The sequence below is a fragment of the Cupressus sempervirens genome, chromosome 3, assembly GCF_028749045.1.
Source record: "Cupressus sempervirens isolate cs-2001-9-10 chromosome 3, ASM2874904v1, whole genome shotgun sequence".
Taxonomy (NCBI): domain Eukaryota; kingdom Viridiplantae; phylum Streptophyta; class Pinopsida; order Cupressales; family Cupressaceae; genus Cupressus; species Cupressus sempervirens.
In genome coordinates, this window is record NC_143120.1 from 1,014,955,029 (window position 1) to 1,014,980,866 (window position 25,838).

The 25,838-nt window shown below is 33.7% G+C and overlaps 1 protein-coding gene and 1 pseudogene across 1 annotated transcript; both read right to left on the reverse strand.

The window, feature by feature from the left end:
- Positions 1 to 12,830: 12,830 nt before the first annotated feature.
- Positions 12,831 to 13,872, reverse strand: LOC149570202 (glucan endo-1,3-beta-glucosidase pseudogene; annotated as a pseudogene).
- A 4,452-nt stretch (positions 13,873 to 18,324) lies between these two features.
- Positions 18,325 to 19,796, reverse strand: LOC149570203 (glucan endo-1,3-beta-glucosidase-like). Its single transcript, XM_089822841.1, has 2 exons — positions 19,641 to 19,796; positions 18,325 to 19,513 (listed from the first exon to the last, which is right to left on the reverse strand). The coding sequence occupies exons 1-2, from the start codon at positions 19,717 to 19,719 to the stop codon at positions 18,522 to 18,524; spliced, it is 1,071 nt and encodes a 356-aa protein (XP_089678967.1). The 5' UTR covers positions 19,720 to 19,796; the 3' UTR covers positions 18,325 to 18,521.
- Between the last annotated feature and the right edge of the window lie 6,042 nt (positions 19,797 to 25,838).

Sequence of the window (25,838 nt, forward strand, 5' to 3'; positions counted from 1 at the left end):
CACTTTATAGGAAGTGCATGTACAATAGGCCACTTCTCAAAATGTACAAGGTGGACTTCTAATTTTGCTAGTTACAACTACCTTTTAAGGCCTAAATATGGCACTAAGCATTGTAGCTCAGATGTACAACAATTGTGAAAAGTAATCAAAGTAATACAATCTAGAAAAGGCCCTAAGTCTAAAAGTGATATCTTTGTCCACATAACCCTATAATTTGATTGCAGATCTGGAAAGTAGATGAGAAATTAAGCACTTTCAAAAAAATGGAACCTATTTTTGAGTCCAGATGAGCCTGTACTAAGCATTTGAAGTTAAAAAAATTGAGATTTTTGATTTGCAAAAATATTCAAGAAACAACAAGCTCAAACATCCTACACCAATGTGTAGATCATGAAATTCTACCCCAAAACAAAACAAAAATTGCTTACAAAGAGGAGTTTGTATGAGGGGGATATCATACTTTGAAAGTCACCTCTGTAATTATTTTTCTTGAATCACCGTCGTCGCACCTCCAAAAATTAGATGACTCTAGATTTTTCCTTAGATGTCCAATTTGGATGAAACAAAATCCAATTTGGGGGTTTTTTGACCTTCTAAATGTGATTCAAATATTTGATTTGCACTAACAAGCTCCAAGCTTCACCTACAAAAAAAATCTCCTACTGGCCTGATGGCCAGAAATTTTATAGACAAAATATGTAGATCCAAAAAATAATGCAAAGAAATTGTAGAGACTAAAATAATAAAATCTGCACATCTAAAAATTAAATCTAGAGATTTGAAATGATCATACCAAATCGGAAAATCATCCCCTCAGGTGCCTATTTGTAATAAAACATTTTCCTTAAATTTGAGTATGGCCCAACATAGGTAAATTTATAGTCCATTTTCACTAAATCAACATTTCAGACACAATGGTGAGGTCTAATTTGGCTCTAGATGCTCCCAATGATAGTGATATTGTGTATTTGGGTCAAGGTATTGAAGCAATAAGATAGTCTCGAATGGCTATGTGAAGAGAAATTCTCCAAGCTCTAATACCATGTAAGAATTTGGTATAGCTACAATAGAAAATAAGAATTTGCCTTAGGGCAAAATCACCCAACATTAAGGAACTCAAGCACAAGCACAATAGTAGACCAACAGAGTATGATCAGAATAACAATGTGTATTCAATTCAATGTATAAGTACACTAAGAGTGCTTATATATGAAGGCCTCTAGAATGCTTCTAGAATGCCTTGGAATCAACATACTGATAAGTCCTACAACCAGGCACATGTCCACCAGAAGTGGATTATCCTCCATTAAGCACAGGAGTAAGTGTGATGATGAGAAGATAAGCCTACAAAGGTGTAGCATGCAAATTTATGTTGTAGACACTATGTGCTAAAATAGGAGTGCAAATAACTATGTTGTTTATATGACAACTTAGTTAATTATGCAAACTCTAGTGTTGCAGACACCATGTGCTGAATTAGAGTATGCAAACTCCTAAGTGTCTCACCTAAAAAATAATAAAATAACGCATTGACCTAAGTAAACTTAAGTAAAGTGTAATAAATAAATGCTATTTACATCAACAATTATTTACATCTCCAATCCCAACTCTAACATAACATCTCCATAACTTAGCATAAATGTCATCCCAAGATTTAGAATTTGAAAATAGGTGGCAATTCTGAAGCCTAATCGTGGTAACTTCACCGTTTCCTAAAGTATTTAAAAAAAATACCCACCCACCCAAAAGGTGGTCATGACAATAATGACCCAAAAGGGTCCCATTTATAACATTGATACAATGACATCATGAGATGTTAAATATTTTTTTTCCACAAGGGATTATATATGAGCTAATGTCATGAGCCCAAATTTGAGGATATATGAATATTTGAATAACATATTAGACAATGATAATAATTGAGAATAATAATAAATATTATAATTACATTATGAAACTAAAGAAGATTATAAGGTATTCACATTTGAATATATATGATATTAATAACTAATGATAATAAGAAATTGATTAATAGACTAATCAATATAATATATAATAATAATACAAGAATTAATTTAAGTGATAACACAATATGATATTATATTTACATAACATATATTTAATATGTTATAATAGAATATAATAATTACAAAGATATTAATTATAAATAATATCCAATAACAATAATAATTTTATAATGGGATAACACATATCCAAGTATAATATTATAATATATCATTATGATATATTATTTCAAATATGAGAAGTAAATATTAGTGTTAATATATAAAGATCAAAATATATTATAATACTAGGAATAATGATATTCCTAGTATTATAATTAATATAATATATGCTCAACGCTCAAGTCTAAACCCAAGCCAACACTTTATGCATTAAGCGCACGCATGGGTGGCATCACCAAGGGTCACATCGCCCCATGCACTTATTTAAGGACGTGGGTATTAACAGGAGAGGGGGAGGAAAAAAAAAGAAGACATCAAATGATATTCAAAAGGCTTTCACCGAATACATATTTTATCAGAACTCGTATCACATTCAACCACGGATTCATATCGACGTGGAACAAAGCTTTAAATGGAGGGAAGAAATTTGAAATTAAAGCGCATAATAAAAAAGGTGAAAAGTGTGGGATGTTATACATTGCCGAGGGTGAAGGATATATAACAAGGTTTCATATTAGTAAAGATTGAAGTGAAGAAGATTGGAGTATCACATAAAAGTCTGTATCAGAGGTATAAAAATGCAATTAACAATCAACAATCCACTCAAGGGATCTACCACGCAGATAGTACGAAGGTATAGAGCATTAGATCATGTAAGCACGTGAATCTCAATCATTCTTTGGTGTTTGTATTTACACTCAAGGCAATAACTAAAATCCATTTTTATTGTTTCAACTTTATCGATAAGAGAAAATATTACAGTTGATTGAATTACCAATAAGAGAAGAATATCAAATTGATATACAATAAAGAGAGCCTCCTAATTATAATTTATATCACATAAGAGTTTTATATATATATATACTTAAAAGATTAGAATCTTATTACAAAATCCATATAACCCCAAGTATAAAATGAATATTTGAAGTCTCTAAATTGAAACTAAGAGCAACTTGAGATCTAGTCTAAAAGGGGACATTACAAGTGGTATCAGAGCCTGATCCTACCATCCTGAAAATATACTAAATGACAAGAGGAGCAAAGATGAGTGAGCAATTATCTGATGAAATTAGAAATGTTATGGAACAAACAAACCAAACCTTAGCAGAACAAATAGAAAGATCAAACCAAGCACTCCTTCAAGCATTGCAAAACATGAAAAATTCCATAAATAATCTAAGAAACAACAATGCTAGTGGAAGAGATGTAAGTTCAAACCACTCAGAAAATAATGGGGCTTCATCATCTCAGGTGCCCAAACCCCCTTTCTTACCTCAGGAGGACCCCTCGATGGAAGGAGAGGGATGAACAACCAATAATGCCATTGAGAATGCAAGAGCTTATGCTAGTCTTGAACCAGAAATCAAAGAGCTAGTAACATTTAAAGAATTCTATGAAGCCAACAGGAAAGAAACTCCCAAGAGAGGAAGAAGACCGCAAAATCAAGATCTTAAAAGCAAAGTAAATAAAGTAACACTTCCAAATTTTGATGGATCAAAAAAGACCACTGCACGCACTTGGCTACAAAAATTGAACACTTATCTTACCCTTAGCCCGATGACAGAAGAGGATGCACTTCAATTTGTGATGCTTCACTTAGAAGGCACAACACATGATTGGTGGCATCATGGCCTTGTTAGTCAAGGACACCAAAATATTACTTCTTATGAAGAATTCTCTCAAAAACTCATTAAAAGGTTTGATAGAAAGCACCCTCAAGAAGACTTTAGAAAGCTGACTCAAATCAAGCAACAAGGATCAATCAAAGGTTATATAACTGAATTCCAAAAACTCTCAGTCAAAGTTACAGGAGTAGATAATGACAGACTCACTTATTTGTTCATGGAAGGATTAAAAGATTCACTAAGAGGGTTGGTTAGTGCTCTTAAACCAACATCTTTGGATGATGCCATTGAAACAGCTTTGAGATTAGAAATTTCATCATCAAGTTGTAGACCTTCAAACAACCATAGCAATCCATTCCACGATACGAGTGAAAAGCACAACAAGAATTCCCAAAAAGAAAATGTTTTCACTGTGGTGAGGACTTTGAAAAGGGCCACCTATGCCAAGATGAGAAAGCTCAAAAACAACGAGGAGACTTAAGAAGGAAGAAATTATGCTTCAAATGCAAGGAATCATGGGAACCAGGACATAAATGCAGAAACAAAAGTCAAGTTCATAGAATAGAGGAAATATTCGACCCAGAATTAGAAGGGACAACACCAAAGAAGATGAGATATGATCAAGGGAACAGATGGAGCTTCGAGGAAGTTCAACCATAGTTAAAATATGAAATTGTAAATTTTCTTAATTATAGTAATCATTAAAATGTAAAGTTTATTATTTGAAAAATAATTTAGGGATTTCAAGTAGCTTTCCTATGGAGTCTACAATCAAGGAAGGTCTATAAGACACCTTATTGTAGTACTAGTTAAGGGAAAGACTATATAGAAACCCTACTGTATATAACTTTCCTATGGGGTTTGCAATTAAGGGAGGTCTGTCAAGAAACCTTATTGTAGTATCAGTTAAGGGAAAGGCCATATTTAACTCTCCTATGGGGTCTGTAATTAAGGGAGGTCTATTAAGACACCTTATTGTAGTATCGGTTAAGGGAAAGGCCATATTTAACTTTCCTATGGAGTCTACAATTAACGAAGGTCTGTTAAGACACCTTATTGCAGTACTAGTTAAGGGAAAGACTATAAGGGCATCTATCCTTCCTATGGAGTCTGCAATCAAGGGAGAGCGGTTAGGACACCCTATTGTAGTCCTAGTTAAGGGAAAGATAATAATGGTTCCTTTTTACAAGAACCTTTCTAGCCAAACAAGCAATCCACTAAGTAGACCACCTCGTGTGGATGCCTAACACCTACCACCGAGGCCAAGAGGGCCAAAGTTCCGCTCTTGGGCTTAGCACAGAATTGGCTTGGATTAACTTAATATCATTCAAATTTCTTTGAAGTTTATATAGATGCATGTATTGATGCTTATTTTGTGGTTGCAGGGTTTATAAGCCTAACGAAGAAGTATAGTCATTATGCATTTTAGGATCTAATCAAGGTTATGTATGATGTGTCTACACCATGTCTACTTCGTGTCTTCATGCATCAATGTGTATGCTTCATGTTTTCTTTGTGTCTTCATACATTCATATGCATACTTTGCACTCAAATGCATACTACATGTGTGGCTCTTTATAGATAGAATGAAGTAATCTTATAAGTAAAAATTTGAATAGGATCTAGTAGTCAATTTTGCTATATAAGGTGAACCAATATGAAAAAAATTATTGCTTGAGGACAAGCAAATTCAAGAGGGGCGGACTTGTCATCAGCCCAAATTTAAGGATATATGAATATTTGAATAACATATTAGACAATGATAATAATTAAGAATAATAATAAATATTATAATTACATTATGAAACTAAAAAAGATTATAATGTATTCACATTTGAATATATATGATATTAATAACTAATGATAATAAGATATTGATTAATAGACTAATTAATATAATATATAATAATAATACAAGAATTAATTTAAGTGATAACACAATATGATATTATATTTACATAGCATATATTTAATATGTTATAATAGAATATAATAATTACAAAGATATTAATTATAAATAATATCCAATAACAATAATAATTTTATAATGGAATAACACATATCCAAGTAAAATATTATAATATATCATTATGATATATTACTTCAAATATGAGAAGTAAATATTATCGTTAATATATAGAGAGAAAAATATATTATAATACTAGGAATAATGATATTACTAGTATTATAATTAATATAATATATGCTCAACGCTCAAGTCTAAACCCAAGCCAACACTTTATGCATTAAGCGCATGCAGGGGCGGCATCACCAAGGGTCACATCACCCCATGCACTTATTTAAGGACGTGGCCATTAACAGGAGAGGGGGAGGTAAAAAAAAAAGACATCGAATGATATTCAAACGGCTTTCACCAAATACGTATTTTATCAGAACTCGTATCACATTCAACCATCGGTTCATATCGACGTGGAACAAAGCTTTGAACGGAGGGAAGAAATTTGAAATTAAAGCGTAGAATACAAAAAAGGTGAAAAGCGTGGGATGTTATACGTTGCTGAGGGTGAAGGATATACAACAAGGTTTCATATTAATGAAGATTGGAGTGATGAAGATCGGAGTATCACATAAAAGTCTTGTTAATTATTGTTAGTTGGACAGCTGTTATTTCTGACCCGAAAATAGCAGCACTATTTATGGGTAGCTTGGACAGCTGTTCGTCCTTATCTATGAATAGCGGTTGTATTTATCGGTGGTTTGGACAGCTGTTTGTCCACTTGCCAAAAATTAGTAAATGGTTATTATTTACTAATTTTAGTGATTCCTTTTGGACACTTTGCAACCAATTCTATTATTGGCTGTCGAGTTGTCTTAATCTTAGCCGTTGGTTAGATTTAATCTCGGTCGTTGGTTTACCAATAGGAGTAGTATAGAAAGGGTTGATTGGGTCATTTGGAGTGTGAAGAAGCTTTGGTGAAGCAGTTTGCAGTGTTAGCAAATAGTCTTGCAGTGTTAGCAAGGGCACAGGAAGAAGCTTTGGTGAAGCAGTTTGCAGTGTTAGCAAATAGTCTTGCAGTGTTAGCAAGGGCATAAGAAGAAGCTTTGGTGAAGCAGTTTGCAGTGTTAACAAACAGTCTTGTAGTGTTAGCAAGGGCACAGGAAGAAGCTTTTGTGAAGCAGTTTGCAGTGTTAGCAAACAGTCTTGCAGTGTTAGCAAGGGCGCAGTGTTAGCGTGGGGATAGCAGTGGGGAATATCAGCGAGAGAAATTAGGAGGTTGTTGGAGTTCTGCCAGTGAGAGGCAAAGAATTTTGTATCTCTTGATTTGCTGAAGTTTAATATAATTCCTCATCTGTAGAACTGTTTTTCCCTTAGGGATTTTTCCAGGGATAATTTGTCCGAAAATATTGTGTTCATTGTGTTGCGCATTTCTTTCTGTATTTTATAAGTGAAGTTGCAGTTGTGTTATTCTTCGATATTAGCTGGGAATTTATTTTCAGCAGTTTAGTAATCATTTGTGATAGGAGATTAATAATCAGTGACTGCAATAGTTTGATTTTTCACATGGTATCAGAGCTTTGTTAAGGGTAGAAGAGTTTTGCCCTAGGAAAGAAATTTTGATCTCTTTAGATTTATTATTGCTTTAAAACCTTGAGATGGCTTCAGTTGGTTTGAGAGATCAAGATAGATTGGATGGTGCCTCAAATTTTGGTGTCTGGAAGGCCATAATTTCTTTATTGTTGGAAGAGAATGGTATAAAGGATTATGCTACCAGTGGTGTACCTATACCAATGGATGCAACACAGCTTGCAGCATATAGGAAGGACGATGCCAAAGTGAGGAGGATTATCCTTGATGGTGTCAAGGATCATAATGTTCCACATATCTCGGAGCTAGATACAACAAAGAAGATGTGGGACGCAATTCTAAATCTGTACCAAAATGCTACCACTAACAGGAAGTTGATTCTCAGAGAGAAGCTAAAGAATACCCGGATGAATCAAGGAGAAGACATCACAAGTTACCTCACCAGGCTCAGACTTGTCAAGGATGAGTTAGTAGCTATTGGAGATAGCCCTAGTGATGATGAGCTAGTAAGAATAGCCCTAAATGGGTTTACTAAACAATGGAGTGTCTTTGTTCAAGTTGTCAATGGACGAGATACTTTACCGAGTTGGGATTGACTATGGACTGATTTCACTCAGGAGGAGTTTAGACTAAGTCTTGTCAATGGGGCCAACAAGAGTCAGAAAAATGAGGTAGAACAAGAGAACGTTGCCCTAGCGGGTAAAGGGAAAGCAAAGAAGGGATCTAGCAAAGGATGAAATTCACAAAGTGAAAAGAAGAAGAAGGAGCTTTCTAAGGTCAAGTGTTTTGGATGTCACGAGTTTGGCCACTATGTCAGTGATTTCCCAGAGAGGAAAAAGGGTAAGAAGCAGGTGGCAGCTTCAGCAAGTGCAGAAGAACTCTCCAGCAGAATGGAAGATGAGTCTGCACTCATAGCTTGTATGGTTAGCTCAACCTCACAGTGTGTTTGGTATATAGATAGTGGGGCGTCATTTCATATGACAGGAGTTAGAGAGTACTTCTTCAGTTACAAGGAGGAGGACACCAACATCCAAATTTCTATGGGAAACTTGTCCAAACTCAACCCTGTTGGGAAAGGGACTGTTCAGTTTCAGAGGGAGAATGGAAGGATAATTCCTCTTCATGATGTGTTATATGTGTCGGGCTTAGGTATGAATTTGATTTCTGTATCTGTTCTTCAGGATAGGGGGTATAATGTACTCTTTAAAGGGACACATGTGTTGATTAAGCACAAGGATTGGAAATCACCCATAACTATTGGAGTTAGGAGTGGTCGCCTTTATAGATTGCAGTTTGATACTCCTAAGGCACTTATGAGAAACAATAATACTAGAGATCTTGGAGAGCTATGGCATAGGAGGTTGGGCCATATTCATCATGGAGCACTTAGATTGCTTCGTGAGACCGTGACAGGTGTTCCAGAGGTGAGCACAAAGAATGACGATGTATGTAAGGGATGTGTATTGGGGAAGTTTGCGAAAGCATCTTTTCCAAGGAGTGAGACCAGATCTAAGGGTGTTCTTGATCTAGTACATTCAGATGTTTGTGGACCAATGTCAATGAAATCTCTTAGAGGATATGAGTACTATGTTACTTTTATTGATGACTTCTCTAGAAAGACCTGGATATACTTCTTGAAGACTAAAGATGAGGTTTTTAGTCGATTCCAAGAGTTCAAGGCTCTTATGGAGAACTCGACAGGAAAGAAGATAAAGGTTCTTCGGTCAGACAATGGAGGCGAGTACAAAGGAAATGTCTTCCAGGAGTTCTGCACCAGAGAAGGAATCAAGAGAGAATGGACTGTTCCTTACAATCCACAACAGAATGGAGTTGCTGAGAGGAAGAACCGTTCTATATCGGAGGCAACAAGAGCTATGCTACATGACCAGGACATGCCCCGTTACTTATGGGCAGAGGCATGTAATACAACAGTCTACATTCAGAATAGAGTTCCACACAAGGTGCTCAGGAAGATGACACCAGAGGAGGCTTTCACAGTGAAGAAGCCAGATGTTAGTCACTTCAGGATATTCGGGAGTTTGGCATATTGTCATATTCCTGGAGATACACATACAAAGTTAGATCAGACTGCAGAGAGGGGGTACTTTGTTAGGTACAGTGAGACCTCAAAGGCATACAGGATTTTCATTCTGAGGACTAAAAGAGTTATTGTCAGACGGGATGTCAAGTTCATGGAGGACAAGGAATTCAAGAGATCCAGAGATTTGCCAGCAGATGATCAGAGTGAGCAGCCAACAGAAGCTCCAAGACCAAGTCAAGGGCATCAAAGCTCAAGTACAGTTACCAGTACGAGTGTAGACTCAGTTAGTGAATATTCACATAGTATGGAGCAACAGGTGCAACAGGAAATGCATCTGGAAGACTTAGAGGTTGACATTTCATCCTCTACAGTTGGCAGCAGGAACCATGTGGTTCCAGATACACAAAGGGATAATCAGGAGTTTGTGGGAGCTCCTAGGAAGAGTACTAGACAGCGAAGACAACCAGCCAAGTTCAATGACTATGTGGCATTAGTTAGTCAGTTGGTAGATAGTGAGCCTTCTAGCTATCAGGAAGCTGCAGAACATCAGGTATGGCAAGATGCTATGGTTGAGGAATATTCTTCAATAATGCAGAATGATGTGTGGGAGGTAGTACCTAGACCAACAGATAGGGTTGTAGTTGGATCATGCTGGATCTATAAGACAAAGCACGGTGCAGATGGTAGCATTGAGAAATACAAGGCTAGGTTTGTGGCAAAGGGGTTCTCTCAGAAGGAGGGAATAGACTATGAGGAGACATTTGCTCCAGTTGCCAGGTATACTTCTATACGAGCTGTAATCTCACTTGCAGCACAGATGGGATGGCAGATCCATCAAATGGATGTCAAGACAACATTCCTCAATGGTGAGTTGAAGGAGGAGGTATACATAGAAAAACCAGAAGGCTTTGTAGCACACAACAAAGAGACCCACGTGTGCAGATTGAAGAAAGTTGTTCGACTATAATACATACCTACAGATGAGCAGGTAGCAGACATTCTGACGAAGGCTTTGGGAAAGGCCAAATTTATCTTCTTCAGACATAAGATGGGTGTCATGCAGAACAGCTTCCTCGCTAAGAGGAAGTGTTAATTATTGTTAGTTGGACAGCTGTTATTTCTGACCCAGAAATAGCAGCACTATTTATGGGTAGCTTGGACAGCTGTTTGGGTAGCTTGGACAGCTGTTCATCCTTATCTATGAATAGCGGTTGTATTTATGGGTGGTTTGGACAGCTGTTTGTCCACTTGCCAAAAATTAGTAAATGGTTATTATTTACTAATTTTAGTGATTCCTTTTGGACACTTTGCAACCAATTCTATTATTGGCTGTCGAGTTGTCTTAATCTCAGCCGTTGGTTTACCAACAAGAGTAGTATAGAAAGGGTTCATTGGGTCATTTGGAGTGTGAAGAAGCTTTGGTGAAGCAGTTTGCAGTGTTAGCAAATAGTCTTGCAGTGTTAGCAAGGGCACAGGAAGAAGCTTTGGTGAAGCAGTTTGCAGTGTTAGCAAGGGCACAGGAAGAAGCTTTGGTGAAGCAGTTTACAGTGTTAACAAACAGTCTTGCAGTGTTAGCAAGGGCACAGGAAGAAGCTTTTGTGAAGTAGTTTGCAGTGTTAGCAAACAGTCTTGCAGTGTTAGCAAGGGTGCAGTGTTAGCGTGGGGATAGCAGTGGGGAATATCAACGGGAGAAATTAGGAGGTTGTTGGAGTTCTGCTAGTGAGAGGCAAAGAATTTTGTATCTCTTGATTTGCTGAAGTTTAATATAATTCCTCATCTGTAGAATTGGTTTTCCCTTAGGGGTTTTTCTAGGGACAATTTGTCCGAAAATATTGTGTTCATTGTGTTGCGCATTTTTTTTTGTATTTTATAAGTGAAGTTGCAGTTGTGTTATTCTTTGATATTAGCTGGGAATTTATTTTCAGCAGTTTAATAATCATTTGTGATAGGAGATTAATAATCAGTGACTGCAATAGTTTGATTTTTCACAAGTCTGTATCGGAGGTATAAAAGTGCAATTAACAATCAACAATCCACTCAAGGGATCTGCCACGCAGATAGTACGAAGGTACAGAGTGTCAGACCATGTAAGCACGTGAAGCTCAACCATTCTTTGGTGTTTGTATTTACACTCAAGGCAATAACTAAAATCCATTTTTATTGTTTCAACTTTATCGATAAGAGAAAATATTACAGTTGATTGAATTATCAATAAGAGAAGAATATCAAATTGATATACAATAAAGAGAGCCTCCTAATTATAATTTATATCGTATAAGAATTATATATATATATATATACTTAAAAGATTAGAAACTTATTACAAAATCCATATAATCCCAAGTATGAAATGAATATTTGAAGTCTCTAAATTGAAACTAAGAGCAACTTGAGATCTAGTCTAAAAGGAGACATTACAGCTAACAACCTATCAACATTAAACTAGTGTTGCAAACCAACCATCTCCTTCCCTAAAGAAGAAAGAGCATCCTCCACTTGGTTGCTTTCATGATAGATGTGTTAAATGGTTACTTCCCAAACTCTAGAAATAAGAACTTTGGTATCACTAATAATCAGAGTGACTTTCCAATTTATTTTACTATGCATTTTAACCGTCTCAATGATGAGTTGCAACTTGTCCTTAACTATAAAATGGGGAATCCTCATTAAGTCGGCATCCTTAACTCCCCATAATAATCCCATGGCCTTTGTAAAATTGCTCGTATTTTTCCATAATATCAAGCATAAGCCACCACAATTCTACCATTGTTGTCTTGAATTATACCTCTAGCAGGAGCAAAGCCTCTACTTGCCAAACAATAAAAAATGAGTTTAAGTTAGGAGGTTGGGGGATTATTCCGTTTGACCTTCTTTCTAGCAATAATTTTAGAATTATTGTATTTAGAAATCAAGTCAAGAAGGTCCCATTTTCAAGCCAGAATCCAATCACTATGGGAAGAGGCATAGGTGTGGTTCTCCATCTCCAGATAGGAACACATTCCTTGAGGAGGTTTTTCATGATTTGTAGAGTGACCTTTAGGGTGTGTCAGGTGGGGGGGCTTTTGTCTCTAAAGATGCAGTTGTTCTGCTCCTTCCATAAATGCCAAAAAATATACGAGGGTATAACCTTGCATAAAATCTTAATGAACGGGTGAGTAGACAGAGTCTTCGAATTGAAGATAAATTATTAGAGGTCACCATTGAAGTCCCACTGAAGCCCAAACCTATTCAAAATTATTTTTCATACAATATTTGCATAGGGATAGTGTATTGGGAGGTGGGGAATAGATTCCTTGTTGCGAATTGAAGTTAGATTGTATGATGAGTTGTAAATATAAATTTAAAATTTATTAGGTAAATTAATTTAGTAAATTGTGCTCTGACATTGCCTTGTTTTCCTCTATTTTTGGAGATTCTTGTGACAATTTAAGTTAAGAAAAGCAATTTTCTACACTACTGTTAGATATACATACACAATTTTTAAACCCCTGCTACTTTCATGTGAACTGAATAGAGGATAGACAGGAGTTTTATTAGTTTCAAACAGACCAAAATGGCGCTCCTTCTCATTCCCAACCTTATTATTCTCATTAAACAGTGCAAAAATATACGTCTCTTTCATATTTCCAGGCCTCTTTGGCATTCCCTCGGTTGACAAAACATGTTTGATTAGATTGTTGTTGTATGTGCGCGCATTGTCCACAGTAGCCGCACTAGTGCCCGCTGAAGGCCACCCACTTTCTGTTACCACAATTGGAATATTTGGGTATCCCTGCCTTGCCATGGCAACTACAAAAGAGTCGAATATGGCATCGAAAAAATTCTTATACTGTAGACTCCCATCAGTCACCACTGTAGTTGTCGATGTGAATAGTGCATACTCTGGAGAAATTGTGCCTCCGGCATCTTTGAAGCTGAAGTATGGGTATATGTGGGCCATGAAAGGGGAGCCGTTATCTGACAAATACTTGAGTATGCCACTCAAATCCACGCCAAAAGTTTCGTCAGAGGGAGGAGATGATTTTGACAGCACCGACGCTGCGTGTGGTGTGGAGACTTTGATCTTGCTCTGCAGATTGGCGTTATTCACTACCGTCTGAATGTTGTTCATTGCAGGGAGGAGATATGCAAGGTATTGCTGATTATTTACGTATACCTCATTTCCTACTGCAATGTATTTGATGTTGACAGAAGAGAATAGAATGATGTTGTCAGTAACCCATCTGGTTGCTGTGGCCTGATCGCCTGCAATCTTCTCAAGTTCCGTGTTGGCCACTCCCACTATCACTTCGATTCTTGAGTTCTGCAGCGCCTTTAGGGCATCCCAATTCGCTTCATATAATCGCACCTTTCCTATGTTGTTTGATTTTATCAGACTCACCACATCGGCCTGAGAAGGCAAACTGTTTGAGAGCATTCCGTAGCATACTCCTATTGTCTCTCCACCTGCAGAGCATCAAGAGGAAAGGATTTAGTGCAAATGTGAATATATATTATAGTCTAATAGATAAAATATATTATCAATATTAGGTCGATTTGTTGGTCGTTTATTGCATAGTAAAACTACCCACCTTAATATTATCATATTCAAAAGCATAAGGAAGAGGATTATATCTAAAAGCGAATAATGTAAGGTGGGAAATAAATTGATATTATCAGTAGCAGGTCAATCCAGCTATCTACTGCGGAATCAACATGCCCCCGCTTAATATCATCGCCTTAATCTAGTTACATTTTTAAATATGGTATACCATGACAATTGCCTTTCCTTTTTATATATTTTTCATCTAATTAAGAGCAATAAATTCTGAAAGACATTAGGAGAGAATTTTTGAACTCTATTTTGAAAAATAATTAATATATCAATATTTTCCATGCAAATAACCTAATTTTAATATGAAGAGAACTTGAAGTTTAACAATAGCTCTTACTAAATCTAAATTTTAATCTTATGTGTAATGAACTAATATAACTATAACTAAAATTTATCTCTTAATAAAATTATAGTTAAATTGAGACAATCTTAGTTATAGATTAATTCTGAAGTTTTTAGAGTTTTAAATATTGTAGATAAATATTTATCTATTTATTTTCATCATAATCAGTATAAGTCACAAGTCACTAAGAGAAAGTGTAAAATTAAGATAAGTTTCAAAATATCAAACAACATTAACATATCAATCCTCTTATAAAAATTACAAGCAATGTCCTATTCTCATAAGAAAATATTCATAATATAATCACATATTATTTGTACATTAATTTACACAATATTTAAAAATAAAAATAACAAATCTATATGATAATTTCCTTTGTTATTAATATTTATGATCAATAATAGAAACTTTATATTTATCAAAACTTAAATTAACTTTAAAAAAATACATTAACTTTTTATTGTAACAATAAAACATAGTTAACTATTCCACCTAATTCAATGTCAACCACAACAATTTCCTTCCCAAAAAGAGCTGAGCTGAAATTAACATGGCCTAGAAAATATACACATTTATTACTCTAACTAAAATACAATACCCATGCTTTCACTTAATATTATTTTTTATTTATAGTGCACCTGCATTGACATAAATCCATATCCAAACCATCGATTTATGATATATCCTGAAAAATGCGCCCATTTCTGTATACTTTTAATTTGGAATTTGAAAAAACAATTTCGAGAAATAATTTCCTAAAACAGACCATAATAATATTCAGCTTTCTACAGTAAAGATAATAAAATGATACTACTGAAAGAGCCAATGCATAGCATTTCATATTTCCTACGATATGTAATGTTTACAAACGAGCATGAATGTTGATGGTATTCCCTTAGAGGAGTATCTTAAGAAATGATAGAATAGTTGTGTAGATTGATAGTGTGATTGACATGTTACACTCATGTCAACAAAGTTTCTTCTACTCTAAATAATCTTTGTAACTAGCTAGACCACTCTCATTCTAATCGATAAACTTCAACTTCAATAGCATACAAATTTCTTCTCCTTATCTTCAACTCATTTAGATAAATCAACTTTCACTTGAGAAAACACCTCATTTATCTTCTTCTCTACTACATCAAATAGATCTACAATAACCCTAGGGCCCAATCTTCTCGGAGGCATCTTCCAACAATTTCCTAAACTATCTACAACAAATCTCCAACCAAATCCAACCTTTCATCTTAGCAGCCATCTCTTCATATTAAGATCCATCTGCAAGTCCTCTACAATTGTAAGTTAGAACCATGATCTACCACCTCACAACCAAGATATCTAGAACTCTAGAAAGAGCAATCCACCACAAGATTGAGCTTTTCTCCAAGCTCCTCTCAACAACCAAATCAACAACTTTCTCTAATAATATCCAACCTAATAAAATCTTTGTTTTGATACCACTTGACGTAGTGCAAGCCAAGAGAATACCCAAAGGAGATGTCATAACCATCTAAAAATAACTACACGGGCTAATATAAAAAATAAAAAACAAATTTTGATCCAAAATAATACAAATTCTTATAATAGAATCATAATATTTACATGCACCTTGTCTAATTAGAAGGCCTTTTGGGTTATGGTGGAAGACATCTCAACACCAACATTTCTACAAGATTTCGCAAGATCCACCCACTAGCTAGCCTAGACTCACAATCTAGTAGAAAACCCCAAGAAGAATCTAAACTCGTGCTCATAAGCCACCAAGAAACCTTCTTATTTCCCAAGCCCACATTTAGCTACTAGCTCTACTAAACTTCACTTCTCTTAGCTACTCCACGTTGAACTAAATAAGCAATGATATCTCAAGGAAAGACAAGACACCCTACCTATACTAATCCAAGCCACAATTCATCCTATCATAATAGACATTAAATCAGCACTCACATTAAATGCACCCTCAAGCCATAATTTGGCTTGCAAGAGACATTAGATACATTAAATAATTAAATACTTATGACAAGCCCCAAGTTTACAATGCATAACTAGTTAATATGACAACATAAGAGTATACACCCTTAGGCATAGGTCCACGTGTCATCCAACATTCCAAATCCAAGAATGCAAATACTAGCTCCCTCAAATTGAAGCTCATGGAAGTAATCTTTAAACTTTGGGAATAAATCAAGAATACGAGACCACCATCATTGAGTTGTCTCTAACTTAAAGATGATTACTCCAATCATCATGGCCACTTGGGATAAGGTTCCCTATTATGTCTCAAACATATCCCCAATCACACAAACTATAGGTCCACCAAATTCAAGCTCAATGCTCATGCATCAAAAGCTCAATAGCCATATCCACTCATTACCATAGCAAGCATCAATGCGAGAAAATATATTAACCAAATCATTTGAATTTCTCTTTGTGCTTTAAAAATTAGAGAGAAAAAGAAAAATAGGAAGGTGAACCTTCTATAATCTACATGACAATTGATTAAGGCATATAACTTTGAGATATTTTATAGAATTAGAATGTGGAAGAATACAAATTTTTCTTCCTCTTCTACGATATCTCATCAAGAAATAAACCATTTTAATGTCGTGGTTTGTAATGAAAAGGGGATCTAAGGAAAAGAAGTTTCATGGCTTTCACTCTATTCTATATAGGTAGAGGTGGTCACTCTTAACCAAAGTAATAAAGATGGCCTATAAAACTAAAATAATACATTAATAGTAAAAATTAATATATTTTTTCATTTGGATGCTTGCAAGATATGTGTAAAAAATTTTAAGCATAGACAAGGCACATGGATGTTATAGCAAAATACCTCAAAGGCAAGGCGAGAAGACATTCTATTTCCCAATTTGAGTTGGGATTGGAAATAGATCTCGATTTTTAGAAGATAACCCAAAATCTTATGCTTTCTAATTATCTCAACATTTGTCTTCATTTTCCCCAATTGTTCTCCATTGTCCATTCAAAATTTAATTATCCTTATAAAACCTCTTTAGACCCATATGAAAAATCCAAAATCCTATTTACTTCTCATTTATGCAAGTTTTTTATTCAAGAAATCACTAGCCTTTAAGTTATTTGTCAAATTTCTAAGTCCAAGTGTCAAATCCAACATGGAGTGCCACTTCATCGGAGTGTAAAGAGTTAATAGAGGAGTAATTTATAAGGGGTTTTTGAATTTAAATTAATATGTTTATGCTTAGTAATTTTTTCTGTTTGCAAGGCTTTCATGCTCAGTAGTGTCGTGTTTTTAAATAATTTCTTGCGTAATAACTTTTATATTTCCACTATGAATATTTGGTGAACTTAACATGGATCTACAACTTGAGAAGTGCTTGAAGACAACTTAAAAATCCATTTCAATTTCAATCATATGGTCGATATTTTATTTTATTTTTCATCTCTACAAATATTTTGCAAGTAATAGCACTTCACCCCCTTATTCTTATTCTACTACTATTGACTCTTCAATTTTCCGAATCTAACAATTTTCTACATGTGCTCCTTCAGCTAGTTGCATATGCATTAATCTTTGTGCAGTTGATATTGCATATTGGCACAATTAATAGTTTATAGTGTTTTAATCAAGAATGCATTATGTTGTGAAAATTGACATTCTACCACAATTGCCTGTTAATTTTTTGTGATTGTATTCTAGCCCAAAATTGACATGGAGGTATTTTTTAGGTCTTTATTTGTTGTTTCGATGTGAGAAAGACATCCAATGTCAAATGGAAAGAAAATTCTTTATGCATACATCAGACTTTAGATTTAGGAAACAATTGAAGAAAATTTAAGGGCAAAACAATGTTGTTGTGAGTTGCTTTTCTGTTTATCAATATTTATAAAGAAAATTAGTCATTAAATCTAGATCTCTCGTTTCTGGTATTGCTTCAACCACTACTGATATTAATATTGTTTGTCATCATAATTTTTAGCTATAGCAGAAATTATATTAGACAACCTGCTATAGTAAACAAATTTTGCTTCAAAGTCTTTATTCACTTCTACTTAACACTTCAACACTTCGTTACATATAAACAACCTTTTCTTTCCACATACCACAAAATTACAACTACCCAACAACTATGACATATTGCCTCTCTTTTTGTAATCGAAAACTCTCGTTTCAATATTGTGGCGAAAGCACTAATAGACGCATAGGGACTAATTAAGGGAGAACTTCACAGGGTAGACAGGCTTCTCATCAGTGTAGAAAAGCCCAAAATGTTTCTCCGTCTCTTCAGGATTTTCCTTTTCGTTGTCTCCCTTGTTGTTCTCATTGAAAAGAGCGAAGATATAAGTGTCGATGCTGCTCCCAGGTCTCTTTGGAGTCCCTGCGTTGGACAACACATGCTGAATGAGATTATTGATGTATGTCTGCGCATTCTCAATAGTTGCCGCATCATTCCCTGCAGAAGGCCACCCGCTTTCAGTTATCACAATTGGCAGATCTGGATGTCCCAAGGAGGCCATTGCAGAGACAAGAGTATCGACCATGGCGTCAAACAAGTTGGTGTAGGACAAATCTCCATCTGCAACAGGATTCGTGGGGTTGAAGAGCGCGTAATCTAAACCGATGGATTTATTGCCGACGTAGGAGAAATAGGGGTAGACGTCCGCCATGAAAGGAGAGCCATGGTCTTGCAGGAACTGGAGAATGGAAGTCATGCTGTCTTTCACCAAGTCAATGAAACTCCCCTGTGACGGATGGTCGTATGAGCCGGTGTGAGTGACGGTCATGGAGTGGGTTGTGGAGACCTTTATGTTGTTCTGCAGATTCGCATTCTCAACGGCCTTTTGAATGTTTTGAATTGCAGGAACAAGATATGAGACGTACTCAGCATTGTTTTCCATTGCCAAAACCTCGTTTCCTACAGCAATGTATTTGACATTAGTGGAAGGGTAGAAAGCTTTGATGTTGTCATTCACCCACCCGTTTGCAGCATCTTGACTGGAAGCAACGGCTTGCAATCCAGGGTTGTCCACTCCTACAATTACGTCGATTCCAGAGCCTGCAAGGGCCCGCAGTACATCTGCGTTTGGTCCGTAAATTCTCATTTTCCCGATGCCGTTGTTCTTCAGCAAAGAGACAACGTCGCCTGGGCTTGGTAGATAGGTTGCATCCATTCCATAGTTGACCCCTATCCGCTCACAATCTATAATATAAGCCACACATCGTTACAAGTATACAATAAAAAATTAAACAGTCGCTAATTCCCTACTTAGTTGTTTGGATATAGACTTGTAAATAGTTATTGCTGAATGATCTGATCTTTAATTTACCTCCATGCATCGAGCTTAGCAGAATGGTGGTGCAAGAAATGAAAAGAAACATAATCTTTTGGTGTTTGAGATACTCCATGATGATTGATAAAATGCAGTGAAGATAGCGGTCCCCGGCGTGCTAATTTATAAGCAGCTGTGTTGCCATGTAAAGTTGACTGATTAAAAGCAATGAAATTTTTGCCGTGTAAACTCTGCTGAAGACGGCTGTGTAACGACATCCATTAAAGCCGTGCCGTTTGCCAATTGAAAGTTTTGTTTGACTCTTACTGCCCTGTATATTTTGTCCACACAACAATCTAGATACACATTTGACCGTATTGTGTGGATCAACATTGTCGTACTTGGCATTCATTGCCGAGATTTTCGGCAGATTAGACATTGGCTACAAAATCGACAAGCAATTGTACCTTAGGCGGCAATAGGTAGGCGGATAAAATTTTCATTTATGTACAAAATTTATATCTGAATACAAAATATTTTAATCGTAACTAAAATTATTAACCAAAATCTAATTTAAATTATAGTGGATCCTCAATTCTTATTCCAACGATCTTAACAATTAATTCTATACAACAATTATGATATATATCTTAATTCTAACCATGATCTGAATTGATTAAATAATATTATATTATATTGTTGAAATTTATTGTAAATATATATTTTTTTACCTTAATGATAACAAAAGTTATCATGTATATCTTAATTCTAACATACTAATTGATTTTTTTTTATAATATATTGTTCCAACTTCGGTCGAATAATAATTTTCTTTTATTGGTAAATGACCGAACCCTTTGGATTATATATATAAATTAAAATTATAGATGTCTCAAGTTTTTCCATTCAAATGGACACTGGTAGGAAAGAATGCAAAAGAAAACCTCTATTCTTGCACGAGACTTTATCCTATACACTTTCACATTTTAAAAGGGGCATACCCCAGTATAATCAAATATAAAAGTTTATATTGCAAACTATGATGTACAAAGGTCATAGCAATCTTCCTCTTCTAGTCATATCAAAGAAAATTTGGATATGTCTTCATTTTATTGAATCTGTTGTGAGGTAGCTCATTAGTCTTGATGTTTCCATATCTGATTGAGTAGTTGTCAATACACCTTCCCTTTCTGCTGGCATAAATTGCAACTCATTTGAAATGTTAGTAAAGTTAGGAAGAACAAAGTTTACATCGAGTTGAAAACTCTGAAGAATGTGCCTGAATCGCATATACTTGTTTTCTTATTCAAGTTTATATGAGTTTTTAATTATGTATCCATTTCATATGTTTGATGCTTGCCATAGTCTTCCTTTTAAACAATATCAAGAACTCTTAAACAAATAATCAAGGATTCTATATGAAACTGGAATGTAGTAGTTCCTATAGCCCTACCTACTATCATAGTCTTAAATATCCTGAGAAGCCTAAATTAATTCATTAATATATGATCTGACATCAAAGTTAGCCTATTGAATGGGCAACCCTTATACTAGGAAGGGTATCATAGAGACATATGTATTGAATTGGAAAGTTTAAATTTTCATGTAGGGAGATTCTTCTTACCAATGTCCAAGACATGTCCTAAAATAGAACTCTTAAGGAATAGATAAAAGAACTACAAAAGGATAAGAAAAATTATGGCTTACCAACTAAGAGGAAAGGAATCAATAGGAGCAAACCATTCCAAGGAGGATGAATCCTAAACTGATTTCTACTAGGTTAGAATAATTGGGAAATGGTCAAGTGTGTTATGCTAACAAATTTACTTCAGTCCCTTAATTCTTAAATTCTATGTCTAATGATCAAACCTAATCCCACCATCAATAAAAATTACTATATTGCATAACATTTCAAATTTAGGATTTAAATGATCAATTGAAACTACAATTTAGTAAGCAATTTATAACCAAAGTACTAGTTTAGTCTTATAATTGAGTTTTGATAGGTCACCACTAGTTCTTTTGAAATATGTTGTGATACAAATGCCCATATATTCAATATGAAATTCCCCTAGTTATGAGAGTTGTATTCTCTAAGAATGTTAAAATTAAAAATCTTTGACTCGTTGATTTGAAAATTACTAGAAAAGACACTTATATCAAAATAGAATTTATACATCATTTTCCTTGGCACATTAGATTGATTACAAGCTCCCTTTAAGAGAAAAATAAGGGATTTGGGGGAAAATTCCTAAGCATAGTTAGAAAAAAACAACACCTAAAACAAATATTGGCATGAAGAGCTGAAGTAGTTGTAATTTATGTCTAGGAGGTCCAATAATAACATTAAGGTATACATATATTGTTCATTAACTATATTATATATACTAAAAAATTGACCTTATCTATGTTGTTAAAAAAGATTGGTTGTTTGTTATCATTTAATACTTGTATCTATAGTTTCAAAGTGTATGCAAGTCAAAACTCAAACACCTTTTTACTGATAACTTTTACTACATAATATATATTTATCTCACTAAATATATAAATTTAAAACATTTTTAAAAATAATTTAGTATATGCTCTTACTAAGAATAATACAATAAAATAAAATATTTGGTATATATAAACTAAAATATCTCAATATAAATATATTATTTTTTTAATAATTTTTTTAATAAAAAATAGATAATAAATTTATCCAACACAAATTCTATATGAAACATATCACATTTAATTTTAATCACTTATTATATAATAATTATTAAAATGATTATAATTTTAAAAAGAAAAAAAGGAGGAGATTCCAGCTAACCAAATTTAGAGTTAGTAGAGAAAGCATTAGTAAAGTTAAGGTAGTGGTTAAAAGAATTATTATGGTTAAAAGAATTTTTAATTTATATTATTCAATCAAATATAATTAATTATATTTTTTATTATAATTTTTTAATATAAGTATTGTCAAATTATATATAATTAATTGAATTTTGTAAAAACAAAAATGAAATGAAATCATAAAATGGAAATGAGATTAACTTATCCTATGTTTACTATTTTTGTAATAAAAATAAATAAATTATTTGCAAGAACTAGTTAATCGTATGATAGTTTTGCTATCTTAGTTCGTATAATAATATTTTATTGGACTTTCTATTTTTTCCTACGTTTTATCAAAATAAAAAAGAAGATTAACTAACAATTTTAAGAAAATTATGGCAACATGCCTTTCATTTTTGTGAATGGTTGAGATCATTTTAATCATCTTGTATTGCCTATTAATCAATTTCAATCTTTGAATAAATATTGAGGTTGTAACACTTTAGAATAGGGATTCCTTGGGCATAACACATTCATAACCACCATTCAGTAAAGTCAACTATCAAAATTATACAATTATCATTAAGCAAGACGTGATCTCTAGTTGGCTCTTTGTAAACCTTTGAACTTCACCAATAGACCATGAGCCATTTGAATTTCAATGTTATTTCATTATTATTTTTGACAAAAAATGGGTCATTGGTAATTTTTTTCATTAATTCTAGATACTTTTAAAGCTATAAATCAGAAGAGTTAAAGTTTACATTTTTCAAAATGTTATGTAGGAATTTCAAATTGTTCTGAGTTTTTTACAGCATTTTATTTGTCATTATCGTATTTAAAAACATAATTTCATGTCTATATGGTCAGTCATGATGCCAAATCATCATGTTTTTTGTCAAAGTGACAAAATGATCTCCAAAAGAGTAAGACACATAGATATGCATTAAATGATGTTTAATGGTGTGCTACTGTGGCACCACATGAATGGTGAGTTTCTCAAAAAATTCTTTCTTTTCAAAAATGTGGATTGATGAGATAATTTTAGTGCACCATTATAGATCTATTTTGTTCATATAATAACATTAATTGTTGACCAAACAACACACCTTTTATACCCTCTCACTTATTCACTCTTGTCCCCTACACTATACCTCAAATACATACCATGACACAAGAGTAACCTAATACAAAAAAAAATCTTCGATTTAAAAAGAAAATATCAACATTTATTTATAATTGAATTATAATGCTAAAATTAATAAATAGAAATATTCAATAAAATGTAGAACTCTACTTCTATAAATTAAATTAATATTAATATTTAACATATTATAATTGTAAGAGAAATAATTATAGATCTATTTAAATTGGCATGGATTTTATTTGAGGTTATCCATAATCATTATATTTCAAAATACAATTTAGTATTTAAAATTTAAAAATATAATTTAGTATTTATTGTAGTATTGCAGTATTTGTAGATGGCTGGTAATAGTAAAATAGTTGTGAAATATATAATCTTTGATTTGGATATTCAATTACATATAGGTGATTAAAAATATATGTTGCAATCCTTTAAGATGTTTCTGTCTTAGAAAATATTATAAAATTAATCAAATTCATAATAAGTCATGTAGTCTATTAACAATTACTTTTAAAGTGTTGAACTCGTGCACTTAAGTTTGAATTAGGCAACAAGAATGATCCTATAGGTGAATAGTAATGCAATTAAAAAGAAATAAGATGCTTATAAGAACTCAACCTTAACTACTATATCTTTTGTGCTACCTTGAGGATTTCTCAATTTATATATCATATCAAGAGTATAAATAATTTATTTTCTTGAATTTAAATTCAAAATTAAAGATATTCAATATATAATGAACAATAAGCATGCTTACATAGAATAAATTATAAAAATTATAAAAATTAGTATTTTTTATTGCATACTTTTAAGAATAAAGAAACTTAAATGTAACATAAAATAAATTGTTGGTGTGTATATTTAATGGTGTGCAAAGATTGTCTATAAAATAATGGAATGTAAAATTACTTATCATGCCCTCTAATTGGCCAAAAAATTGTTTAAAACTCTAACACTAAAAAAGTAGCAAAATAATCCATATCCCTAGGTTTCTTTTCTCTAATATAAAATATGTGCGCATCATGATATTCTCAAGCTACTAGCATTATATAGCCTTATATTCTTATTTAACAAAGTAAGAATTTTGGCCTAGTGCTAATAAATAAAGAGCTTTTGATGATTATGATGTATTAAAATAAAGATTTCTTAAAAATAATTACCTACATATTAACAGTTCACATTTTCAAAATGATAGTTTAGAATTGAGAAAAATAAATGTACATTGAATATTACGATAATTTATGATGAAAATTTATTATATTATTAATTGGAATTATTTTTATAAAAATAAATCTCTTTTTGCAAAAAGAGGGGTAAAAATTTATTAAGACAGAAAGGAATACAACAAGGAGAGCTCAACAAGGAGCTCGATCCTGAGTAATAAGATCATCAAATTCTTGCACCATCTCAAAGGACAGTTGCCCCCTATCCCTAATATTCCAACCCGGATCATGACTAGAAGCCCATTTGGCTAAACAATCAGCATGTATATTCCATTCTCGCGGAATATACTTGAACCTAATGAACTGAAAAGAGGAAGAGAAGAAAAGAATCTGCTTAACAACAGTGGCCTGCTGCCAACTAACATCCTCAAGCTCTTGCGAAGAAAGCATGTTCACCACCACCTGGGAATCAGACTCACAAATAATCTTACTCCATCCCCACAAGCAACACTGTTCCACAACATATAAAATAGCCTGAGATTCCATGAGATTGTTAGTATAATCACCCTTATGAATTGAGAAGAAAAATTTAACATTCCCAGAACTACAACGAGCCACTCCGCCAAAACCAGTCGGACCAGGATTCCCACGAGAAGAACCATCAGTGTTAATTTTCAGAACTCCATAGGGAGGAGGAGTCCAGTGCCCATCCCGGTTAACCCGACCCTTCCTCTGATGGTGAAGCTGCTTGGACATAGAAGGAAACCTATGAGCCGCAACCCCATCCTGCAGATGAAAATTGAGGCGATTACAGATAGTAAGATCAACCAGATCCATACCCTCATCAAGCTCACACTTCACAAGAATAGTTTTATATTCTATTAATGACAATATCTTTTAATATTGTATTATTTTATGAGGATATTTTATCTTTTTTCATGTATCTTTCAATATTTATATCTTATTCTTGAGTCACAAATACTAATTAAAAATGAATAAAAAATACTAATTTTTATATATTTATTTGCTCATTAAAATTTATAGAATAATTAGAAAAGAAAAACTATCTTTTACAACTTTATAGATATATCTTTTAAATTATTATCTTATTTTATTGTAATTTATAAC

What these genes read in the sequence shown, in the direction of transcription:
- LOC149570203 (XM_089822841.1), bottom strand. Translation starts at nt 19,719, where the DNA reads ATGGAGTATCTCAAACACCAAAAGATTATGTTTCTTTTCATTTCTTGC. An exon ending in GCTAAGCTCGATGCATGGAG is followed by an intron (nt 19,514 to 19,640) that starts GTAAATTAAAGA and finishes CTTATATTATAG; the next exon opens with ATTGTGAGCGGATAGGGGTC.